The 21,284-nt window shown below is 45.3% G+C and overlaps 1 protein-coding gene across 2 annotated transcripts in view; it reads left to right on the plus strand.

Annotated features, from left to right (window-relative positions):
* The window catches only part of LOC129811065 (lysine-specific demethylase 4B-like), an 80,730-nt gene that overhangs the window by 42,948 nt on the left and 16,498 nt on the right, over positions 1 to 21,284 (plus strand). The window contains exons 9-17 of one of the 2 annotated variants that reach the window (XM_055862193.1): positions 5,627 to 5,823; positions 8,304 to 8,539; positions 8,968 to 9,206; positions 10,546 to 10,672; positions 11,595 to 11,758; positions 12,308 to 12,518; positions 18,813 to 18,892; positions 19,184 to 19,239; positions 19,391 to 19,499. In XM_055862193.1, coding sequence (XP_055718168.1) covers positions 5,627 to 5,823; positions 8,304 to 8,539; positions 8,968 to 9,206; positions 10,546 to 10,672; positions 11,595 to 11,758; positions 12,308 to 12,518; positions 18,813 to 18,892; positions 19,184 to 19,239; positions 19,391 to 19,499 — 1,419 coding nt within the window. The remainder of the gene's footprint in view (positions 1 to 5,626; positions 5,824 to 8,303; positions 8,540 to 8,967; positions 9,207 to 10,545; positions 10,673 to 11,594; positions 11,759 to 12,307; positions 12,519 to 18,812; positions 18,893 to 19,183; positions 19,240 to 19,390; positions 19,500 to 21,284) is intronic. The other variant, XM_055862194.1, reaches the window with a different exon arrangement.

Here is a 21,284-nt window from a genome sequence, read left to right on the forward strand (position 1 = left end):
TCACGTCGCCTGTTTCTTCTTCCCTCTCCTTTGTGATCTCCTTTTTCTATTCACGTCTTCCTCTCCTCTCGCAGAAGGCAAACTAGGTATTTTTTTTATTTTTTTGCTGTTCATATTTTTTTCTTATTCTTCCACTTTGTGGATTTGATCGGGGCTTTACCTGTAAGGGACACGCACGCACGTAAACACACACACGCGCATATGATGCGACACACAGTCCCTCTTTGTCTCTGCTTGGCTGCGTGTCAGATTTATGAGGTTCAGTGTGCTGCGGTAGTGGGCTCTGTTCTCTCTGTGCGGCCAACTGTTTTTAAGAACCGGAGGGCTACTAGAAGCCCCTCTCCTTCCCACATGGTTTCTCTGACGTACTTAACCCAGCCCCCCCCTTCTCAGCACTGGTCACAGTCCACTGGCCAGGGAGCCCTCCCTCACAGTTCTGTCTGAATTTGATAGAGACGAATTGGTCAGCTTTGCGCTTTGCCCTCCATTTTGTGTCAGCGAGTTGACAGGCTGCTCCGGAAAGTGCCCGAGCAATGTGAAAGAAAGAACAGCTTGGGCACCAAGAAAGCCATATGTTGATTTCTCTCCTTCTCTCTCGCACATGCTCTCTCTCTTGCTCTCTTGCTCTCTTTCTCTCTCTCTCTCTCTCTCTGTCTCTCTGTCTCTCTGTCTCTCTGTCTCTGTCTCTCTGTCTCTCTGTCTCTCTCTCTCTCTGTCTCTCTGTCTCTCTGTCTCTCTCTGTCTCTGTCTGTCTCTGTCTCTCTCTCTCTCTGTCTCTCTCTCTCTGTCTCTCTGTCTCTCTCTCTGTCTCTATCTAGGATTCGTCTGTCCACTCCTTTTCCCATCTTTCGTTCGTTCCCCTCCGTCCTCTCTGCCAAGCCCTATTCTCTTCCTCTTGACGCGACAGGGAAGATGGTCCTTCGAGCAGGATCTGTCACTTTGGGCTGTGTGGCTTGTTGCAAGTTTCCTGTCTACTAAAGCTGAGAGGCTGTATTAGCTGACCCATCTGTCCGCAGAATTGCATTAATAGAAACCAAGACTATTCTGCCTGGTTGTAGCTAGATACTTTCGAGTCACGTCAGGGGCAATTTTGACTTTTTTTTTTAGCTAACCCTTACCCTTTTCCTAACCTTAACCTAATTATCCTAACCTGTAACAAAAAAGTCACTTCTGCTAGTCAAAACTGGTGGACCTGCCCTGGAGGGCAGTGTGAGTATCCACTAATGCGATACAGCCATCTGTCCTGTCTACCAGCTACTACTAGTTACAGCCAAGGTCTTCTTGTTTTTAGTAGTCCTCTTGCAGTCACTTCGGTAGGCTATGTTTATTCACAGAGCAATGATACTGTGGCTACCCTTATCTCATTGTAGCCTCCCAAGGCAGTGTCAATGTAAACCCAAAAGGCGTCTTTTCACGTCTCGTGCTCATGGAGAACGCTAAATAAACAGGCGAGAAACTACATGACAGTGGCACAGTTCCCTATGGGCCCCAAGAACGTAGTGTTGTGAATGGACGTTCATCACACTGAATGAATAGAATATTCATTTCCCTTCCTTTCATCTTTCAAAGAGATTTTTAGATGACTCACTCTCCGAATAGTGATATTTGTTTGTGTACGCTTGTTTGTTTGGGTTAGAGCTGATGGACTTTGATAAGGAGTGCTGGAGATGCTGAAGGCTAAAGCATTATCATTGTGGTTTGTGTGGGTGGGTGGGTTTGTGTGTGTGTGTGCGTGCGTGCATTCTTGCGTACGCTCTAGGCCTGGAGCGTTTCGCTACACCCGCAATAACATCTGCTAAATATGTGTATGAGACCAATAAAATGTTATTTGATTTTGAGCAGGCTATAAACAAAGTGTATGTATTGTCATTTCACTTCTTATTGTGTGATAAGGCCGGCTTGAACTGACAACAGACTGCCATGTTAATATCTGGTGGCTCTTACCAGAACATCAGAGCACGACGGCAGGCGTCAACGTGGTGTCTGTCTGTGCGTCACTGAATCTGATATCCCCCGTTAAGTTGTGCCCAAATAAGCTCGCGTTCTTTTTTTTTTCTTCTCCTGATGGCAGTTGTGACTGCTTCCTTATGCAATATGCATGACAATGTTAGCATTTGTTTTTGAGCTTTCCCCAGAAAAACCACTGTCGTTCCTCTACCTGCTCGGTTTAGCTCAGTAACTTCCAATTCATTTCAAACGAATGGAGTTTGTCTAGTGCTGTTGTTTGTTTTTCCTCTGGAAGTGTGCGTGCATCCAAATGCCAGGAAAAGTCTAGCCTAGCTGTAGTAAAACTTGAAGGATACTCTCCTATGGGTGCAGATGAGAGGACAAGACAGTACAGTACACTACAGACTCATTAACGGTTGTAAACTAGATCCCCCCCCCCCCCCCTCTTTTTTTCCCTCTCTCCTCTTCCTCACTCTGTGCAGCTGTTGTCATTAAACGAGGAGAGAAAGCGGTGCGATGGGGAGCGAGCAAGTCATTATTTGAGTTTGCCTGGTTTGGCCTCCATGTGTGTTTTTAATGGGAGAGCTCGTTAGCAGGGTCTCTGCAACTGAGGCTGGAGGGCAAACCACACACACACACACTTATGAAACATACCACATGTGATTTAATCACACACCTCCACACAGCAAATTAAAAACGCTCACTCACAAAAACTTCACACGGTCACTATTTCAAGCCTTGTACATTTCCGCGTTAGATGGACTTCCATGACTCTGTGGTCAAAGTTCACTAAGATGTTACTGTTGTCTGTCTAGCTGTAATACTTTCATGTGCGGTATAAGAGAGAGTGTTCACTCTTACAAAACGCAGCTTGTTTCGTGTCTAGTAATATATTAATAGATGCCATTTAGCGAAGTGGTTCCCAAACTGTGGGGCGCGCAGCGAAGGGTCGGCGGGGGGAGGGGGGGGTTATAATTACCCCAATTTCGATCTTGTCTCATCGCTGCATCTCCCCAACCGGCTCAGGAGGCGAAGGCGCTTCTTAACACCCGCCTGCTTAACCCAGAAGCCAGCCGCACCTCTGTGCCGGAGGAAACATCGTTCAACTGACGACGGAGGTCAGCCTGCAGGTTGCCCCCCCCCGCCAAACCCTCCCCTAACACGGGCGATGCTGGGCCAATTGTGCGACGCCCTATGGAACTCCCGATCACGGTCTGGGATCAGCCTGGGACCGAACCCAGGTCTGTAGTGACGCCTCTAGCACTTAGACGGCTGCGCCACTCGGGAGGCCCCGCCGGGGGTCTTTTTTGAAGGAACTCAGTCCCGGCTTTCAACTTACTCTTGAAAGTTGTAATAGTAGAATGCAAAAGGTGCAATTTTGAAATTGGCTAGTGAATCATCGGTCCTGTCATGTCAGTCACTGCAGACCGTAGACCTATTTATTGCTTGTCAGCAATGTCCAGATGAATTAGCCCATGTCAGCCAAAAAGTAGATATTGTTTTAAGTTTTGTGTCACTCAAATATCATATGAATACACATTAGACATGGCAAAATGTATAGAATTGCAAGAAAATGTGCTTTACAACTGCAAAATGTTACTTGCACCCCATGACAAGTTGTGTAGAATTGTAGAAAATAAGCTTTAAACCTGCACAATTCTCTCCGCCAGCAAGACGGGCGTGAACAGTTTGTGTCATGAATAGTGCTTGTACCCATAGAAATAGATGTGGCACGCGCAGGGGGAGCAGTCTGTTCCACAATGCTGGAAGGGGGGCCCCCCCGAGTGAAACATTTGGGAACCTCTGTTTAGCAGACACTTTTATCCAAAATGTGCGTACATTTTCCTACGCTTTACCACCTGAGCCACATGGGACCATCTAGTGAGACTATTTTTCTCCAGCAGGTTGTAGAATCACAAATATTGGGATTTTTAAAGAGGAGCTCTATCAGTCACCGGAGACAGTAAAAGTCCAGATCTATTTAGTAAAGGATGACAGACGGAGCCAGAGAGGTTGGGTGGCGGAATTTTAAGCGCTCCCCTAACGTCGGATATTATTCTAATAGGGGGCGACATTGCCTCAGGACTTCTCCTACAATCATTAAACTTCATTAAGATATAAAGTGAAGTAGGCTATAGGGCTCATTGGTTAGAAGGCCTTGGGGTCACTCGTTGTTTTGGAGACATTTTGTACATTTCCAAATGCATTTTTATCCGATAATGAAGTCATCTAAGCATAGCATGTGCTCCCCCCTCTAACCCACCCCTCTCGGAAATGGTACATTTATACATTTCCCTTAATAGTTTTATACGACAGAAATGGGATCTTTTTGGTTCCTACTTCCTCTGGTGCGCTTCTTAATATGTCGCCCCCCCCCCCCGTTCCCAACACAGCCGTCAGTGCAAAGAGACACATTTATCTCCTTTTCATTTGTGTTGTGGCGTCTCGCACCTATTCCCCTGTTCCAGGTTTTTATGAAAGTCCCCAATCCGACCATGGTAACCAGCCGCCTTTTTCTTTCATCCGTCGGTGTGTCCCCCCCCCCCCCCCCCTCCTTCCTTCCATCCCTCAAGTGCTGCCTAGATGAGATGTAGTGTGTGGATATTGGTTTGCAGTGGGGGGGCTAGCTCTTGTTGTTGTGGTTATTACTAACCCCCCACCACCACAACCACCTCCCCTCCTCTCCATCCAGTACCTCTCTCTCGCTCGCTCGCTCGCGCTCTCTCTCTCTTCCCCTTCCTTCCTTCCACTTGTTCTGCCTGTCTCTGTCTGAGGCGCGGCAGGCCTGAAGAATGTTCCCAGTAATTGAACATAAGGCCTCTCAGCGCAGCTCAGGAAATAAAGCAGAAATATAATACACCTACCGGGGCCCAAAAAGAAAATTAGTTTTATTTTCATCTCTTGCTCTCTTTCCATTTCCCCTCTCTCACCATCTCTCTCCTCCTTTCTTCTCTCTCTCCATCTATCCATCCATTCCCCCTCACCATTTCTCTATCTCTCTCTCTCTCTCTAGAACGTCTATTCCCTGCCATTGCTAGTAAAAAATATGCCATTGTCGTCCATTTAGTGTCATTTTGAGATCTTTATATAGTGCGTTTGAAGTCTTTCTTTTTATTTTATAGAGGGAACTCAAATGAATGCTATGAATTAAAAGTACTGGCTGTATAGTCCTGTTCAGTTAGACTTGATGCCACTAGCTCTTGTTTGAAAGCACCAAGTCTATTTATTCATGTTTCCTGTCCCTTGTGAAAGCTCCCATTTTCAGTTTAGCTGGAAAATAAATCCTTGAGGATTTGAGGCTCTGATGTCGACTTTGCGGCAATCTTTGACGTTGAAATCTCTAACGAACATAAAATTCAAGGTCAACGTGTAACCCCCACAGAACCAATTCTGGCTGTATTTAGTATATTCTCAGTGGCCGACACTAAAGAAGGATTTGACCGAAATGTCTGTGTGTAAGATTCGTGCTGCTGCTGCAACAAAGGAAATCATAAAAATAAAAAAAATAAAAATGATAGATATTGATATAGGCTAGATTTTGGATTTTGTCTACTTTGTGTGAACCTCCCCTCCCTTTTTCATTGCCTTATCTACTCGCCCCCCTCTCTATCCCTCAGTGTTTCCACATTGTGTGGATAATAACGTTTTTCTCATTCCAATCCCCCCCCCCCCCCCCCAGTGTACATGTCGTAAGGACATGGTGAAGATCTCCATGGACGTGTTCGTACGCTGCCTGCAGCCCGAGCGCTATGAGCAGTGGAAACAGGGCAAGGACGGCACCGTGCTGGACCACCAGCGACCCACCACCCTCAACAGCCCCGAGCTGGAGCACTGGAGGGCCAACCGGGTCACCTACCGGGAGAAACTGCTCCAGAGGTGAGGGGAGACAGATGGACAGACAGCACAATTACAGAAGAATTACTATACAATTGAATTTCATAACCCCCCCCCGGGGTCAATACGAAGGGCATCATTGGCCGTACAAGAGCATAACTGCATACGTCCTCCCCACACTCCTTGATACATGTATTCCTACATGCATGCCACATACTGTACATTCATACTAAGAGATGGAATGACGAGGGTTAGGAAAAACTCCTGGGCACTCTGAGCTACAGTATGTGAATAGTGTTTCTGTGAACCGTGTCAGCCATGTTTCTGGTTGAGGTGACCGCATTACCACTACACTCGCAGTCATGAGTCACGACCGCAGTCAAATTCCAGGTGACCGTTGAGTCATGGTAATCTCCTCTTATGCACTCTGGACATGTTGGTAGTACCCAACTCTCTAAATGACCATCAGGTCACTAATGGCCTGGCACTCAGGGCTCTTTTGCCCCACTAACCACTCTGACAGCAATGCAAATGCAATCTAACAATCACATCAAACACTTATCATCAAAACAGTATCATGCTTTTAAAACTCACCTCCCTGTGATGATCAATTAGAAGAAAGAAGTTCAACGACAGGTTGAAACTGAGTGGAAACCACGGACGTTGTGGATGTTGTTTCAACGCCAAACACAACGAAAATGGACAGTGCTTTCTAGGGTGACGATTCATTCAGGACACCCCTGTGCACATTAGCGCTTATGCATAGCATAGGCCTATATATGAGCCCATGCCCCCCCCCCAATAAACAACAACCCTGAATGATTGTGCCGTTATACAATACATAGCCTACCAGCATATTACAGAAGGCAGAAAAACATGAAAAAACTGATTTAAGATATTTTTGGTGCATACTTGGTCTAGCCTAAATCAAACAAATTCAGAGTTAACCTAGGATATAGTGAGTTTGTATTTGATTTTGAATAGCCTAGTAACAGGGCATTTCAAAATATATATATATATATATATATATTATTATTATTATTATTATTATTATATATATATATATATTTTTTTTCACAATTAATAGACTGACATTACCTCACCACCGGGCGTTTCCATCTCCTCCTCTCTCTCCTTCATTCCTTTCACCAGCGCGCAGAGAGAGGGGCTGTCAACAGATGTTTCGTTGTGAAAACACAACTACTATCGATGTTCCCGAACAGATTTCACTTGGTTTCTCAAATGAAGCACAGGGTAGCTGCAGGTACAGGGTTGCAGAGCCAATGGCACACAGAGTTTGGGCAAAATAACAGGGAGGCCTTCCCGACGTGGGTTGAACCAGTGGGAAAGTGGCTTCCGTTCCGATTGGATGATATGTGTTTTTCCTCTTGCCCCCTGTTCCTGCCCATTTGATAATGGGCCATTTTTAAATCGAAACAAATGCTACCTATTAGTAAAGACCAGATTTAAAATGAGAAGAGTCTGACGGGTGATATAATGATCACTTGAGGAGAGCTGGAGAGATCAGCAGTGTGCATCCTAAGGCAAGGAGCAGAACGCAAGCTTTTTTTGCGACTTTCTCAAGTCATCAATAGCCTATAGTCGTGTCATTCAGCCCGTATATCTTTTAAAAATCTAAGGCGTTCTAAGGTTTGTTTCATTCACAACAAACATTGCCAAATAACTGTTAAGTCTGGCATATAGGACCTGTTTCAAATGGCCACTTTTACGCTCAACGTAGCCACTTCATATGCGCACTCTAGCTCTGGAATGGGGAAAAATATCATTTCTATTTTATTCAATTATAATCTTTTTACTATAAAATCTGATAGCCTAATATAAAATAATGGCATATAAGCATATCTTGTCTGCTAAATGAACAAGCTTACAGCCTATGGCATGGCACATTGCCATATAACATACAGTAGGCCAACTCATATTCTGTTCTTCTGAAATACATTTATCATATAAGGTTTCTTTAAACCTGCCTAAAATAAATAATGGATTTATCGTGATAGTGTACATTCAATTGATTTATTATCCTTTAAAAAAAAATGTATGTACATGTTCCAAACGTGCGCATCGGCTACTTGTATTTGTGGAAGCCTGGAGATGCGAAATGTGTTTTATGTTCATTAACGGTAAATTACCGTGAGACCGGCACTCTTTTGTATGACAATAACAGGCTGACAAAATGTCATGACTGCCACAGCCCTAGTTGCGGTCTCACTCAGGTGCCAGAACAACGGTCAGGTCGCATGGTGCCAATCACACTGTGGCATTACATCGCCGGGGGAAACCGTCACTGTCGATCACTTTCTCACACACTACAACTGTCAGGCCATGCTTTGCCAGTCAGACGTGTGGAAATGTGTGCAGCAAGAAAGCAACCTTTAGACTCTGGTGTCTCACTCTGTAGTACTGCATCTCTTTCCATCTCTCTTTCTTTCGCTCGCTTTTTCTTTCTTTCTTTCTAATGAACAAGCCTCAGTCACTCATGTCCCAATCTCCTCCGTCCCCAGAGCTTTGCAGAAGAAGCAGCAGCTGCGCCGGCTGAAGCTGGAGGAGGTCAAGGTGCTGGCGGAAGAGGGCATCGAGCTGGATGCCGTGGCCTACCAGCGGCAGGTGGAGGAGCGCGAGGCCCAGCGGCGGCAGGAGAGGGAGGAGAGGATGGCCCGCGAGGCCATGGAGACCCTGGAGGCCATGGATAGAGAGGACCGGGAGAGGCAGGAAGCCCTTGCCGCCCAGGCCGCAGGAGGTGAGTGTGTAGGGCGAAGTAGGTTGAGGTCGCTGATCTTGGATCAGTTTAGCATTTTCGCCGCGAATGGTTAAGGTTCGGATTGGGGGACGGGGAAGCTGATCGTTGATACGGGGAAGTTCACCCCCCAGAGCCAGGAGGTGAGGGTGGTGGAGGTATCACAAGGCACAAGTTGGCTACAGCGTTGGGGTCAGTTTCCATTTCAATTTGGTTAATTCGGGGAGATTAACTGACATTGCAGTTCCAAATCACACGGTGCCTGATCAAATAAGTATCCAAATAAATGCCTATCAGAACCAATACGCGGTACAGAGATTAGATAACACCTTTTTTCAACTTTTGAATTGGAAGAATTAATGGTACGTTGGTTTGAGGTTCCACGTTTCCCGCGGTACTAATCCCTTTCTTTTATTTATCTTGCCGAGTAGGCCTACAAGACCCCCAGGTAGACCCGCGGCACTTGACGGCGAATGGAGAGAAGAAGAAGAAGAAGAAAAAGAAGAAGAAGAAACAACCCGCCCTGCCGTCCGACCCCATGAACTCTTTCCAAGCAGCTTTTGAGAAGTTTGCCACCTTTGAAATCGCGCAGCCCCCAAAGCAGCACGAAGGCAGCAATGACACAGACCTACCAGCAGAGGGCAAGCTTGATGTGAACGGTATGCAGCAGGTAAGCACTGGTGGAATGCTGTAGGGTGAAGTGATTAAAGCGATTAAATGAATCACTGACCTTTGATCTTCATCTGGTGGCACTCCCAGGACTCCATGTTACACAATACATGTTCGTTTTGTTCGATAATGTCCCTCTATATTTCCAAAAACCTCAGTTTAAATTGGTGCGTTATGTTCAGTAATGCATTGTTTCAAATAACACCCGGTGAAATTGCAGAGAGCCAAATCAAATTACAGAAATTCTCATCATAAACATTGAGGAAAGATACAAGTGTTATACATAGGTTTAAAGATAAACATCTTGTTAATCCAGCCGCTGTGTCAGATTTTAAAAAGGCTTACGGGCGAAAGCACACCATGCGATTATGTTAGGACAGCGCCTAGCCACAAAACACCATACAGACATTTTCCAGCCAAGGAGAGGACTCACAAAAGTCAGAAATAGCGATTTAAATTAATCACTTACCTTTGATGATCTTCATCTGGTGGCACTCCCAGGACTCCATGTTACACAATAAATGTTTGTTTTGTTCGATAATGTCCCTCTTTATGTCCAAAAACCTCAGTTTTGTTGGTGCGTTTAGTTCAGTAATCCAAAGGCACAAAGCGCGCTCTCAACATCCAGACGAAAAGTAAAAAAAAAAGTACAATAAAAGTTTGTAGAAACATGTCAAACGATGTTTAAAATCAATCCTCAGGTTGTTTTTGTCATAAATAATCAATAATATTTCAACCGGACAAAAGCTTCATCAATAGAAAAGGAGAAACAAGAAAGGCGCACTCCCGATCACGCGCTGGACCCATGTCTGGAAATGTCCATTGTCCACTCATTGAAAGTGCTGTATCTCCCTCATTTTTCAGAGTAAAAGCCTAAAGACTGGCCACATGTAAAATAAGCCATAGAGATAGTGAACTGGGTCCTAAGTCTTTGTATGGTGGATAGGCTTTCAATGGAAAAACAGCCTTTCAAAATAATAGTACTTCCTGGATGGATTTTCCTTGCGTTTTTGCCTGCCATATCAGTTCTGTTATACTCACAGACATTATTTTAACAGTTTTGGAAACTTTATTATATGCATATCCTAGCTTCTGGGCCTGAGTAGCAGGCAGTTTAATTTGGGCACGCTTTTCATCCAAAATTCCGAATGCTGCCCCCTACCCTAGTGAAGTTAATGTTGATTGTGGTTTGAGGTAAGTCTGATTTAGAAAAATCCAACAGGCTCAGTGTGGATATCAGGGTGTTGATTCAAGTGAAGTTTATTCAAACCCAGGACCTTGCCCATTAACCTGTTGGTGACCTTTGTTGTATGACCTTTGCCCACCCCCCCCCCCCTCAGTTGTCGTCTTACTCCAAGCAGCTGAAGATGAGGATGGAGGTGAAAAAGAGTCGCCGGCACCCCCTCAGCAAACCCCCCATGCGATCCCCACTCTCCATCGTCAAGCAGGAGACATCTAGTGACGAAGGTGGGTTCTGCGTGACGGCGTCGTAGCACAGTCTTTATACTCAGTACAATATCAGTTTAATACTGTGGCTTTGTCATGATACCCTGTTCCCAGGTCTGTTTGTGCTGTATACAGCCAACTGCTAGGGTTGTTACATTTGGCAAGACGACACGATAGGATCTGGGACCAGGTTTATTATCATGACGCTAAAAACATGTAAATGGTAGGGGGAGAAAAACGAAACAAAGTTGGTCAGTCAGGGTCTTCGGGATAATGTATTCTGTACTGTTTCGGCCCTGCTACACTACAGCCAGCAGGCGTCCGGCATTGCCATCAGCAATTGAGGGAATGCTTCCTTTGAAATCAATCGAAGTTGCTGTATTGTCCGTGTTGCGTCCAAGCTCAAGAATTGCAGAGGTTCAATTGTTGATGGCTGACACGCACGTTTCATTCTATCTCGTGAATTGAAATAATGAGGAATAAAGTGGATTTTTGATCTGTTTCTGGAGGAGACAGAACGTCACATTGACACAATGCTGATGACGACACAACGTGACATAGTGTAGTGTACCCGAAGTCTAAGACTCCTGTCTTTCCCTTCTTCCCCCACGCCCTCTCTCCCCTATTCTTTTCTTTCCTGACTGACACATATTGATCCTGGGATCATGACTCCGAATTAACTGCTTTCAAAGTGACTTTGAGCTGCCTGGCGATAGACGGGGAGAGAGAGGCAGAGGGAGAGAGAGGCAGAGAGAGAGGCGCAGGCGAAGGGATTGTAATTCTCCTCTCTGGTCAGGTCTAAACACAGTATTGCGGATTGCTTTGGGCCTTGTGTTACATGCATTGCAGGCCGGATAGAGCATATATCCTTGCATGCGTGCTTGTTCTGTGTTCATCCAGACCCACTGATCTGACTTGTCTTTTTTTCTCCTTTCTACCTAAGCAGAACTTTTCTCCCCCTGGCCACTGGATGGCGACGTGAAGAAGGCAGGCCACCTGTGGCAGAACCGCAAGCCCAACTTCCTGGCCGAGAAGGGTTTCAACGCGGCCGTGGCCACCCTGGAACCCTACTGTGCTGTATGCACTCTGTTCTGCCCGTACACACAGGTCGGGCACATAGCATAGACTAAAAGAGAACAATGTATATGCTGTAATGTATCGCAATGGCACAACCAGTGTCAACATCGCAATCAAGGGAACAGTTAGTTAACCATTTGCTCTGTCATTTTGATTGAAAGTTTAGTAAAGAGACATTTGTTGACGCACACCCCAAAAATATGTGTAGGGGTGCATACTAATGGAGGTCAACTGTATACAAGAAAAGAAGGTGGCACGCTAAATATGCTCCCAGCAATTTCATGGGTACACCGAATCAATGTTTTGTGTGCCTTCTTCAGGGTTGCAAACAGAGCGAAAATGATGGTGCCTTCATGTGGAAACTTAAATAAAATACAAATTGCACAATGAATCTTTGGGCACCACGATGTTCAAATAAACATATTATGTTTATTATAATATTTTTGCATTTAAGGTTCCATTTTGGATTTCTTCTTCTTTTTCAACAGTGTACGGTGTCTCCATCTCTTTCAAGATCTGAACTCCACCCGGTAAACCCAACGATATTCTAACGTCCTTCCCTGTTTCATTCAACTCCAGAAGGACTCCTCATACCCGACCGACAGTCCCGGTGCCCCCAACCATCACAACGTGTCCCGCTGCGGCAGCCGCACCCATCCGCTGGTCCCCGAGATGTGCTTCAGCGCCGGGGCGGGCAACACGGAGCCGCTGCCCTCCAACTCTCACACGGGAGACGACGGCACCAGCCCGCTGCTCTCCTGCTCCTCCTGCAGCCTGCAGGTCCACTCCAGTGAGTAGACAGATGGATTGACGGGCGGGCAGACAGACAGGAGGACAGTGCCAGACAGACAAACTCACACAGTGTTTATATCGATCCAGTCAAAATGCTGCTATCAGTCAAAACTATCACACTTTATTTTTCTCTAACGTCCAATACCAACCAGATAAAACACCATGTTTACATAAGTCAATTATCAGCCAGACAAAACTCTAATACATTCAAAACTTCAATACCAATCGGGCAAACTCTCACCAAGCCCACGCCAACAAAGCTGGTGTATATTCTGGTAAATCCATGCCAGTCAGTCCGTACCAACCAGTCAAAACCAGTCATTTATTACCATTACCAACCAGTCAACTCCCTCACAGTATACCAGGCAACCAGCCAGTCAATACCAGTCATTCAACTCCCCCACCATGTTTACTTAAGACTGTAATTACTGTGTCTGTTCTCCCAAGTCTTGTATTTATTCAGCCAACTAATGGTCCGTAGTATTGCACGCCGTATTAATTTAAATTCCCGTTACATATTTGCACCCCCTCGGGCCTGAAAGCAAGGATTTTTCTCTCCGCGAGGATCAAAATGCCAATCAAATTGTTCTAGTTAATTTACTGCAACTCAGCCTGAACTGACTGGGATTGCTGTGCCAGTGTGCCCCCCCTAAAACTGTCCCCCTGCAGAAAGAGGTAAATAAAATAGTTTGGTGTCATTTTTTTTACTCGGCCAGTCTAAGCTGCGTAGCCAATTAGGCTTGCCTCTGTATGGTACGGTGGGAGGGAGCGGTTAGCGTGCAACACACGGGGAGCGGTTAGCGTGCGCACACACAATGTTAGCCAGGTGACCCTACTCTGATTAGAGGACTTGGGAGAGGGGAAAAATCTCAAGCTCTCCTCTCCGGCCTGCCCCCCGTTGTCGTAGTACTATCAAAGATGGTGAATAAATTAAGAGTCAGGCCTTAGTATTGGAATTTTTTTCAGTTCCTGTCTACTCTACTCTCCCAATTGAACCAGAAAAAAACTGACTGGTATGTCTCGCTTCTTCTTCCATCTCTGGTACTATTTTTCTTCCTTGAGCCAGATGGCAGCTCTCAAAGTAGCCACCCTTTGCCTTGATGACAGCTTTGTGCACTCTTGGCATTTTCTCAACCAGCTTCACCTGGAATGCTTTTCCAACAGTCTTGAAGGAGTTCCCACATATGCTGAGCACTTGTTTCCTTCACTCTGCGGTCCAACTCGGGTGATTGTGGGGGCCAGGTCATCTGATGCAGCATTCCATCACTCTCCTTCTTGGGCAAATAGCCCTTACACAGCCTGGAGGTGTGTTGGGTCATTGTTCTGTTGAAAAACAAATGATTGTCCCACTAAGCGCAAACCAGATGGGATGGCGTATAGCTGCAGAATGCATGCCATGCTGGTTAAATGTGCCTTGAATTCTAAATAAATCACAGACATTGTCACCATCACACCCCCTCATCCATGCTTCATGGAGGGAACCACACATGTGGGGATCAACCGTTCACCTACTCTGCCTCTCACAAAGACACGCCGTTTGGCACAAAATTTGGACTCATCAGACCAAAGGACAGATTTCTACCGGTCTAATGTCCATTGCTTGTGTTTCTTGGCCCAGGCCAGTCTTCTTCTTCTTATTGGTGTTCTTTAGTAGTGGTTTCTTTGCAGGAATTTGACCATTAAGTCCTGATTCACACAGTCTCCTCTGAACAGTTGATGTTGAGATGTGTCTGTTACTTGAACTCTGTGAAGCATTTATTTGGCCTGCAATTTCTGATGCTGGTAACTCTAATGAACTTATCCTCTGCAGCAGAGGTAACTCTGGGTCTTCCTTTCCTGTGGCGATCCTCATGAGAACCAGTTTCATCATAGCGCTTGATGGTTTATGCGACTTCATTTGAAGAAACTTTCAAAGTTCTTAATGTAATGATGGATTTTCATTTCCCTTTTGCTTATTTGAGCTGTTCTTGCCATAATATGGACTTGGTCTTTTACCAAATAGGGTTTGTCACAACACAACTGATTGGCTCAGATGCATTAAGAAGGAAAGAAAATCCACAAAAATGCACACTTGTTAATTGAAATGCATTCCAGGTGACTACTTCCTGAAGCTGGTTGAGAGAATGCCAAGAGTATGCAAAGCTGTCATCAAGGCAAATGGTGGCTACTTTGAAGAACCTCGTATATAACATATATTTTGATTTGTTTAACACTTTTTTTGGTTTCTACATAATTCCATATGTGCTATTTCATAGTGTTGATGTCTTCACTATTATTCTACAAAGTAGAAAATAAAGAAAAGCCCTTGAATGAGTAGATGTGTCCACAGTTTTGACTGGTACTGTATAAATTCCCTGACTTCTGCGGAGGCCATATCGCAGGAAATGCTGTATGGCCCCTGCAGATGTTTGAATGACCATCCAGAGCCTTTAGGCGTGCTTTGATCTCCTCAACGGTAGTTGGCGCGAGCGCGTTGACGAGCAAGAAAACATGCTGTGTCGCGGTAGTTCTAAGCGCGTCGCTGCGTCGAATGGAAACAGACGTGGCAGCGAGAGCTGTCCCGATTAATACCGTCCCTCACAGAAAGTGATGTCAGACTTATTAGTAGGCCCGTTGAGATTAGTAGGCCTATGTTAATTCATCCGTGCTTGATCTGTCCTCTTGATCTAGCTGTATGTCAGTAAAGCTGCTAGTGATGTGATAAGTCAGTTCACCAATGACAATGAGGCATGTTAAATGAATGGTGGTCTGGTAGTCAGACCTAACTTGATGAATGGAGATCTGCAATGAGCTCATATAGGCCGAGTTCAGTTGGTTCATATTCCAAATAGCCTACAGGAAGCTAGACTACTGCATTGAATTATTCCCACATTTTCTCCCCAAACAAAGTTTATTAAGAAGCCAGTTTACATTTTCGCTAGACTATCCACATAAAGACACCTATTAATTACAATAATCATTACACCTAAAGTTAACAGATACCTGTTTTAGTGTCATTGAGAACCACCTCAATTTGAGAACCACCTCAAATTCATTCAGGGTCAAGCACAAGCCTTCTGTGTTGGCTACATTGTTTGATATAAACAAAGTGGCGCAGCGGGCTAAGGCACTGCATCTCAGTGCTAGAGGCGTCACCACAGACCCTGGTTCGAGTCGAGGCTGTATCACAACCCGGCCGTGATTGGGAGTCCCATAGGGCGGCGCACAATTGGCCCAGCGTCGTCCGGGTTAGGGTTTTAGCCGGGGTAGGCCGCCATTGTATATAAGAATTTGTTCTTAACTGACTTGCCTAGTTAAATAAAGGTTAAATAAAATGGTTATATAAACATTATAAACATTAACATTATTAAATTATATATAATTTTATTTAACCTTTATTTAACTAAAGTCAGTTAAGAACAAATTCTTATTTATATATAATTTAAAACTAGGTTTCAGGAAATGGCAGTTACAGGTTTTCCTGAGGGGAAAGTTGACTGACACCCTCCGGACCTTCCCCTACCCAATTTTCGGCCTACATCAGCACCACCTTGTCAGAAATGCCCAGGAAGAGCCCTGATTTGTACATTTAAACCACAGGAGGTTGGCGACACCTTAATTGGGAAGACGGGCTCTTGATAATAGCTGGAGCGGAATAGTGGAATGGGATCAAATACATCTAACGTGGTTGATACTATTCCGTTTTCTCCATTCCAGCCATTATTATGAGCCGTCCTCCCCTCAGCAGCCTCCTGTGATTGAAACATTATTTCTAGTTAGCTGCTGAAGAGCAGCCAATTACCAAGTACCCATAGCAGTCTATGGCCCACCATTTCTACTGAGGCAGTCTTCTGCCGGCGACATCATTATAAGGTTAAAAAAAAAGCAGTGGGTGTCCCGTCGTGTGTTCTGGGGGGGCCGGGGGTGCCGGCACGGCGCTGAAGTGGTACTCGTAAAAATTCTTCAGGTTGTCAGGTCTGGTTTACAGTTCATGTGCTGATTCTCCACCCACTGAAAATCAAATCTTCTTATTTGACATGTTGAACATGGGCAACTGTCTTTGTTGGCTTACTGCCACCTAATTACTCCAAATTGGACTATTCCCCAGCTTTGGTTAGAATGAGATAGTAATTACAGTATGTTCTTACCACACGCACGCACCTCCCCAGCAGCTGTCTGTCCAGATCTGGCCGGCCCTGCGCCGGGGCTGCGTTCGGCCCTCGCCAGCTGCTGAGGTCAGGAGAGGTCAGGAACGGACATCCTGTTAGAGGCCAACTCACCCAGGCCTTCAACATCAAATCAAATCAAAGTTGATTTGTCATGTGCGCTGAATACAACAGGTGTAGACCTTACAGTGAAATGCTTACTTACAGGCTCTAACCAATGGTGCAAAAAAGTAATTAGGGGAACAATAGGTAGGTAAAGAAATAAAACGACAGTAAAAAGACAGGCTATATACAGTAGCGAGGCTATAAAAGTAGCGAGGCTACATACAGACACCGGGTAGTCAGGCGGGTTGAGGTCGTATGTACCACACACACACACACACCTTTATATCCTAGGTCCATCGGGCACCTACAGAAATCAAGAGGCGAGTAAGACAGGGCCTTGACTGGGTTAAAGCAGCCATTGGCGGGCCTATAGCACAACAATGAGTCGGCTTCGGGGCTGTGTCTCAAATGGCACCCTATTCCCTACACCGTAGTGCACTATGCAAGGAATAGGGTGTCATTAAGGACGCCACTTCTTTATTTTTTATTTAAAAAAAAATATATATAGAATTCCATTCCATATACAAACAACAACTTACAGACGCACACAAACAATAGCTACATCTCATCTGCCCAGACCTGCCTGCTCACACCCCCATCCTTAGTGCCTGCATTATTGTTTGGTACTTAGCCTTAAATTGTATCGATTTGTTTTTCTAAACTCGCCCATGCTATTTCAGTAGTAAATCGCCGACCTCTTCCATTGTGTTAACGATGGTGGATTGATTGATTTCCAAGTTTTCAGTGTATGTTCTTTTTCAAGATGAGTGACGAGAAGAGACTCATCCAGCCCATTGTGTATCTCACTACGCCCCCATATGCCATGTCTTGAAATACACAGCCTCTCTTTCTATTGACAACACTCCAGAAAGTTCTGTCTCTCTTTATTTACCAACAAACCCACTTTCCCCACCGCTTGTTTTTTTTTCTTCCCACGGAGATGCCGAGAGTTCAATTTTAAGGGGCATGCGGCATCTGTCAAAGTGCAACATCTGTCAAAGTGCAGCGCCACGAGATGGCAGAGAGCTTGTTATCAGCTGTGTGTGTGTGTGTGTGTGTGTGTGTGTGTGTGTGTGTGTGTGTGTGTGTGTGTGTGTGTGTGTGTGTGTGTGTGTGTGTGTGTGTGTGTGTGTGTGTGTGTGTGTGTGTGTGTGTGTGTGTGTGTGTGTGTGTGTGTGTGTGTGTGTGTGTGTGTGCGTGCGTGTGTTTTTCTGCTTGCTTAGTTGGGTTTTGACTACCCTTCAGTTCAGCTTCGGCCTAGATGATTCTTCTCTGTTGTTTTCTAAGTTTCAGTGAATTGATAGTCATCTGTTTTATCATGGATGAGATCCCACTTAAAGGCATGCATTTAGTCCACATTTAAACACAATTGGTTCCTTAGTGAAGGACACACACACACTGCCCCCCAGCCCACACACACACACACACACTGCCCCCCAGCCCCCACGCACGCACGCACGCACGCACACACACACACACACACACACACACACACACCAAGTGGGCCTCCTGGGTTCTTATTAGCACTAAAGCGGAGCTCCCACCCCAGACAGGAAGTTCATTATCCCATCCAGGAGAGAGGAGCACCGAGAGCTAGCGAGACACTGGACAGGCAGCAGCACCACCGGGGTTATTGAGAAGAAGAAATGAAGCGGGGAGGCATCCTGTCAAAAACAAACACGCTCTCTTCTCACCCCCCACTCTCGTCTTCTCTTCCTGGGTCATTGCTTGTAGCTGATCTAAAATGCACGCGAGTTCAAATGCAAAAACAACAACCACAACCAACAAACAAAAAACGTTTTTGCCGCCCAATAAGTGACTACTGCAGAACAGCCCGATGACATGTAGATGTGGGGATTTGTAAAAAGAGAGGAGGAGAAAGTTGTGCTTTGATTAACAGAACCCTTTTCTGAGCCCATGGCTCAGTAGGCTCAGTACCAATAAATGAATGGCAGGCCAGAAGATTCATTTAATGTTGACTTGTTTTTTTCTCTCTCTCTACCTCTCTCTCCCTCTCTCTCTCTCTACCCCTCTCTCCCCAGGTTGTTATGGTGTTAGGCCGGACACGGTACACAACGAGGCCTGGAAGTGTTTGAGATGTACAGCGCTCGCCTGGACAGCGGTGAGTCCTCAATCAAATCGACACAAAACCACATTATGCCTTCGCTGGAAACAACTCCGTATGGACTCAAACCACTGGGCTTCTTAATTGACAATATCTATCCGTTTACCCAATTTGGAAACGTTTTTTTATATGCAGGGATGTTGATACAACTGTCACTGTTAAACTGGGCCGACTTTCCCTCATCCAGTACTCCAGCACTGCACTGTAGCCAAACAACACCCCTCACTTCCCCTCTGTGCCCACTGCCTACCCACATCCTAACGTTTTCGCTTTTATGTGTCCTCACAGGACTGCTGTCTGTGTAACTTACGGGGAGGCGCTCTGAAGATGACCACGGACAACCGGTCAGTGTCCCCTTCCCTAACTTCTGCGTGACACTGGCCCGTACCCTATGTTACTTGTTGTACGCTGTGCGTTGTGAACAGTTGGGGGCTCGCGTCAAATGTGTCCACTCCCCACAGACACGTCATGTCTCCTCTCTTCTCCTCCTTCCAGGTGGGTCCATGTGATCTGTGCCATCGCTGTGGCCGAGGCCCGCTTCGTCAACGCCATCGAGAGGGAGCCGGTGGACATCAGCGCCATCCCAGAGAACAGGAAGAGTCTGGTGAGTGGAGGGAGCCCAAGAGTCATGCTCAATTGGCACCAAATGGCCTGAAACAGGGAAGGGGACTAACTGAACTTGTCCAATGAGTGGCACTAACAGTGTGCCCTAAAGTACATGACTCTGGTCCGAGATGGCCGATGTGTAAAATGCACGGCATTTTCGCCAGATGCTTAAACTTGGTGATCTCCTTTGAATTGGGCGAGCCTTCTCAAAATTCGGCTGAGTAGTCTAGGATTATGCTCCTCCCAGCTCCTCAACTGCTGCGACTGCTCTGTCGCTACCAGGGCCCGTAACCACAAAGCATCTTAGAGTAGGAGTGCTGATCTCGGATGAGTTTTGACGTAAATTATATGGACGGATCCTAGATCAGCACTCCTACTCTGAGATGCTTTGTGGATACGGGGCCTAGTCTCTCAACTCTTCTCTCACATACTACCTCGCGTCTCCCGCTCTCTTATCGGTCTCTCCCCATCACTCCTCCTCTCTCACAATCACTCCTTCATCATCTCTGTCAGTCCTTGGTCTTTTTCTTTCTTTCTTGCTTTCTTTCTTTCTCTCTTCATCTCCCTTCACTGTCAACTCTTTCTCTCTCTCTCTCTCTGTTCCTTTTTTTCTCTTCACTCTCTCTGTTCCTCTTTTTCTCTTCACTCTCTCTGTTCCTTTTTTTCTCTTCACTCTCTCTGTTCCTTTTTTTCTCTTCACTCTCTCTGTTCCTTTTTTTCTCTTCACTCTCTGTTCCTTTTTTTCTCTTCACTCTCTCTGTTCCTTTTTTTCTCTTCACTCTCTGTTCCTTTTTTTCTCTTCACTCTCTGTTCCTTTTTTTCTCTTCACTCTCTGTTCCTTTTTTTCTCTTCACACTCTCTGTTACTGTTTTAATCTTCACTCTCTGTTACTTTTTTTTCTCTCTCTCTCTCTCTGTTCCTTTTTTTCTCTTCACTCTCTCTGTTCCTTTTTTTCTCTCTCTCTCTCTCTGTTCCTTTTTTTCTCTTCACTCTCTCTGTTCCTTTTTTTCTCTTCACTCTCTCTGTTCCTTTTTTTCTCTTCACTCTCTCTGTTCCTTTTTTTCTCTTCACTCTCTCTGTTCCTTTTTTTCTCTTCACTCTCTCTGTTCCTTTTTTTCTCTTCACTCTCTCTGTTCCTTTTTTTCTCTTCTCTCTCTCTGTTCCTTTTTTTCTCTTCACACTCTCTGTTACTGTTTTAATCTTCACTCTCTGTTACTTTTTTTTCTCTCTCTCTCTCTCTGTTCCTTTTTTTCTTCACTCTCTCTGTTCCTTTTTTTCTTCACTCTCTCTGTTCCTTTTTTTCTCTCTCTCTCTCTCTCTGTTCCTTTTTTTCTCTTCACTCTCTCTGTTCCTTTTTTTCTCTTCACTCTCTCTGTTCCTTTTTTTCTCTTCACTCTCTCTGTTCCTTTTTTTCTCTTCACTCTCTCTGTTCCTTTTTTTCTCTTCTCTCTCTCTGTTCCTTTTTTTCTCTTCACTCTCTCTGTTCCTTTTTTTCTCTTCACACTCTCTGTTCCTTTTTTTCTCTTCACTCTCTCTGTTCCTTTTTTTCTCTTCACACTCTCTGTTCCTTTTTTTCTCTTCACTCTGTTCCTTTTTTTCCCTCTCTCTCTGTTCCTTTTTTCCTCTTCACTCTCTCTCTCTCTGTTACGTTTTTTCCTCTTCACTTGGTCTTTTTCTTTCTTTCTTTCTCTCTTCATCTCCCTTCACTGTCACCTCTCTCTTTCTCTCTCTCTGTTCCTTTTTTTCTCTCTCTCTCTCTGTTCCTTTTTTTCTCTCTCTCTCT

This window comes from Salvelinus fontinalis, chromosome 14, assembly GCF_029448725.1.
Source record: "Salvelinus fontinalis isolate EN_2023a chromosome 14, ASM2944872v1, whole genome shotgun sequence".
In the NCBI taxonomy this organism is placed as follows: Eukaryota; Metazoa; Chordata; class Actinopteri; order Salmoniformes; family Salmonidae; genus Salvelinus; species Salvelinus fontinalis.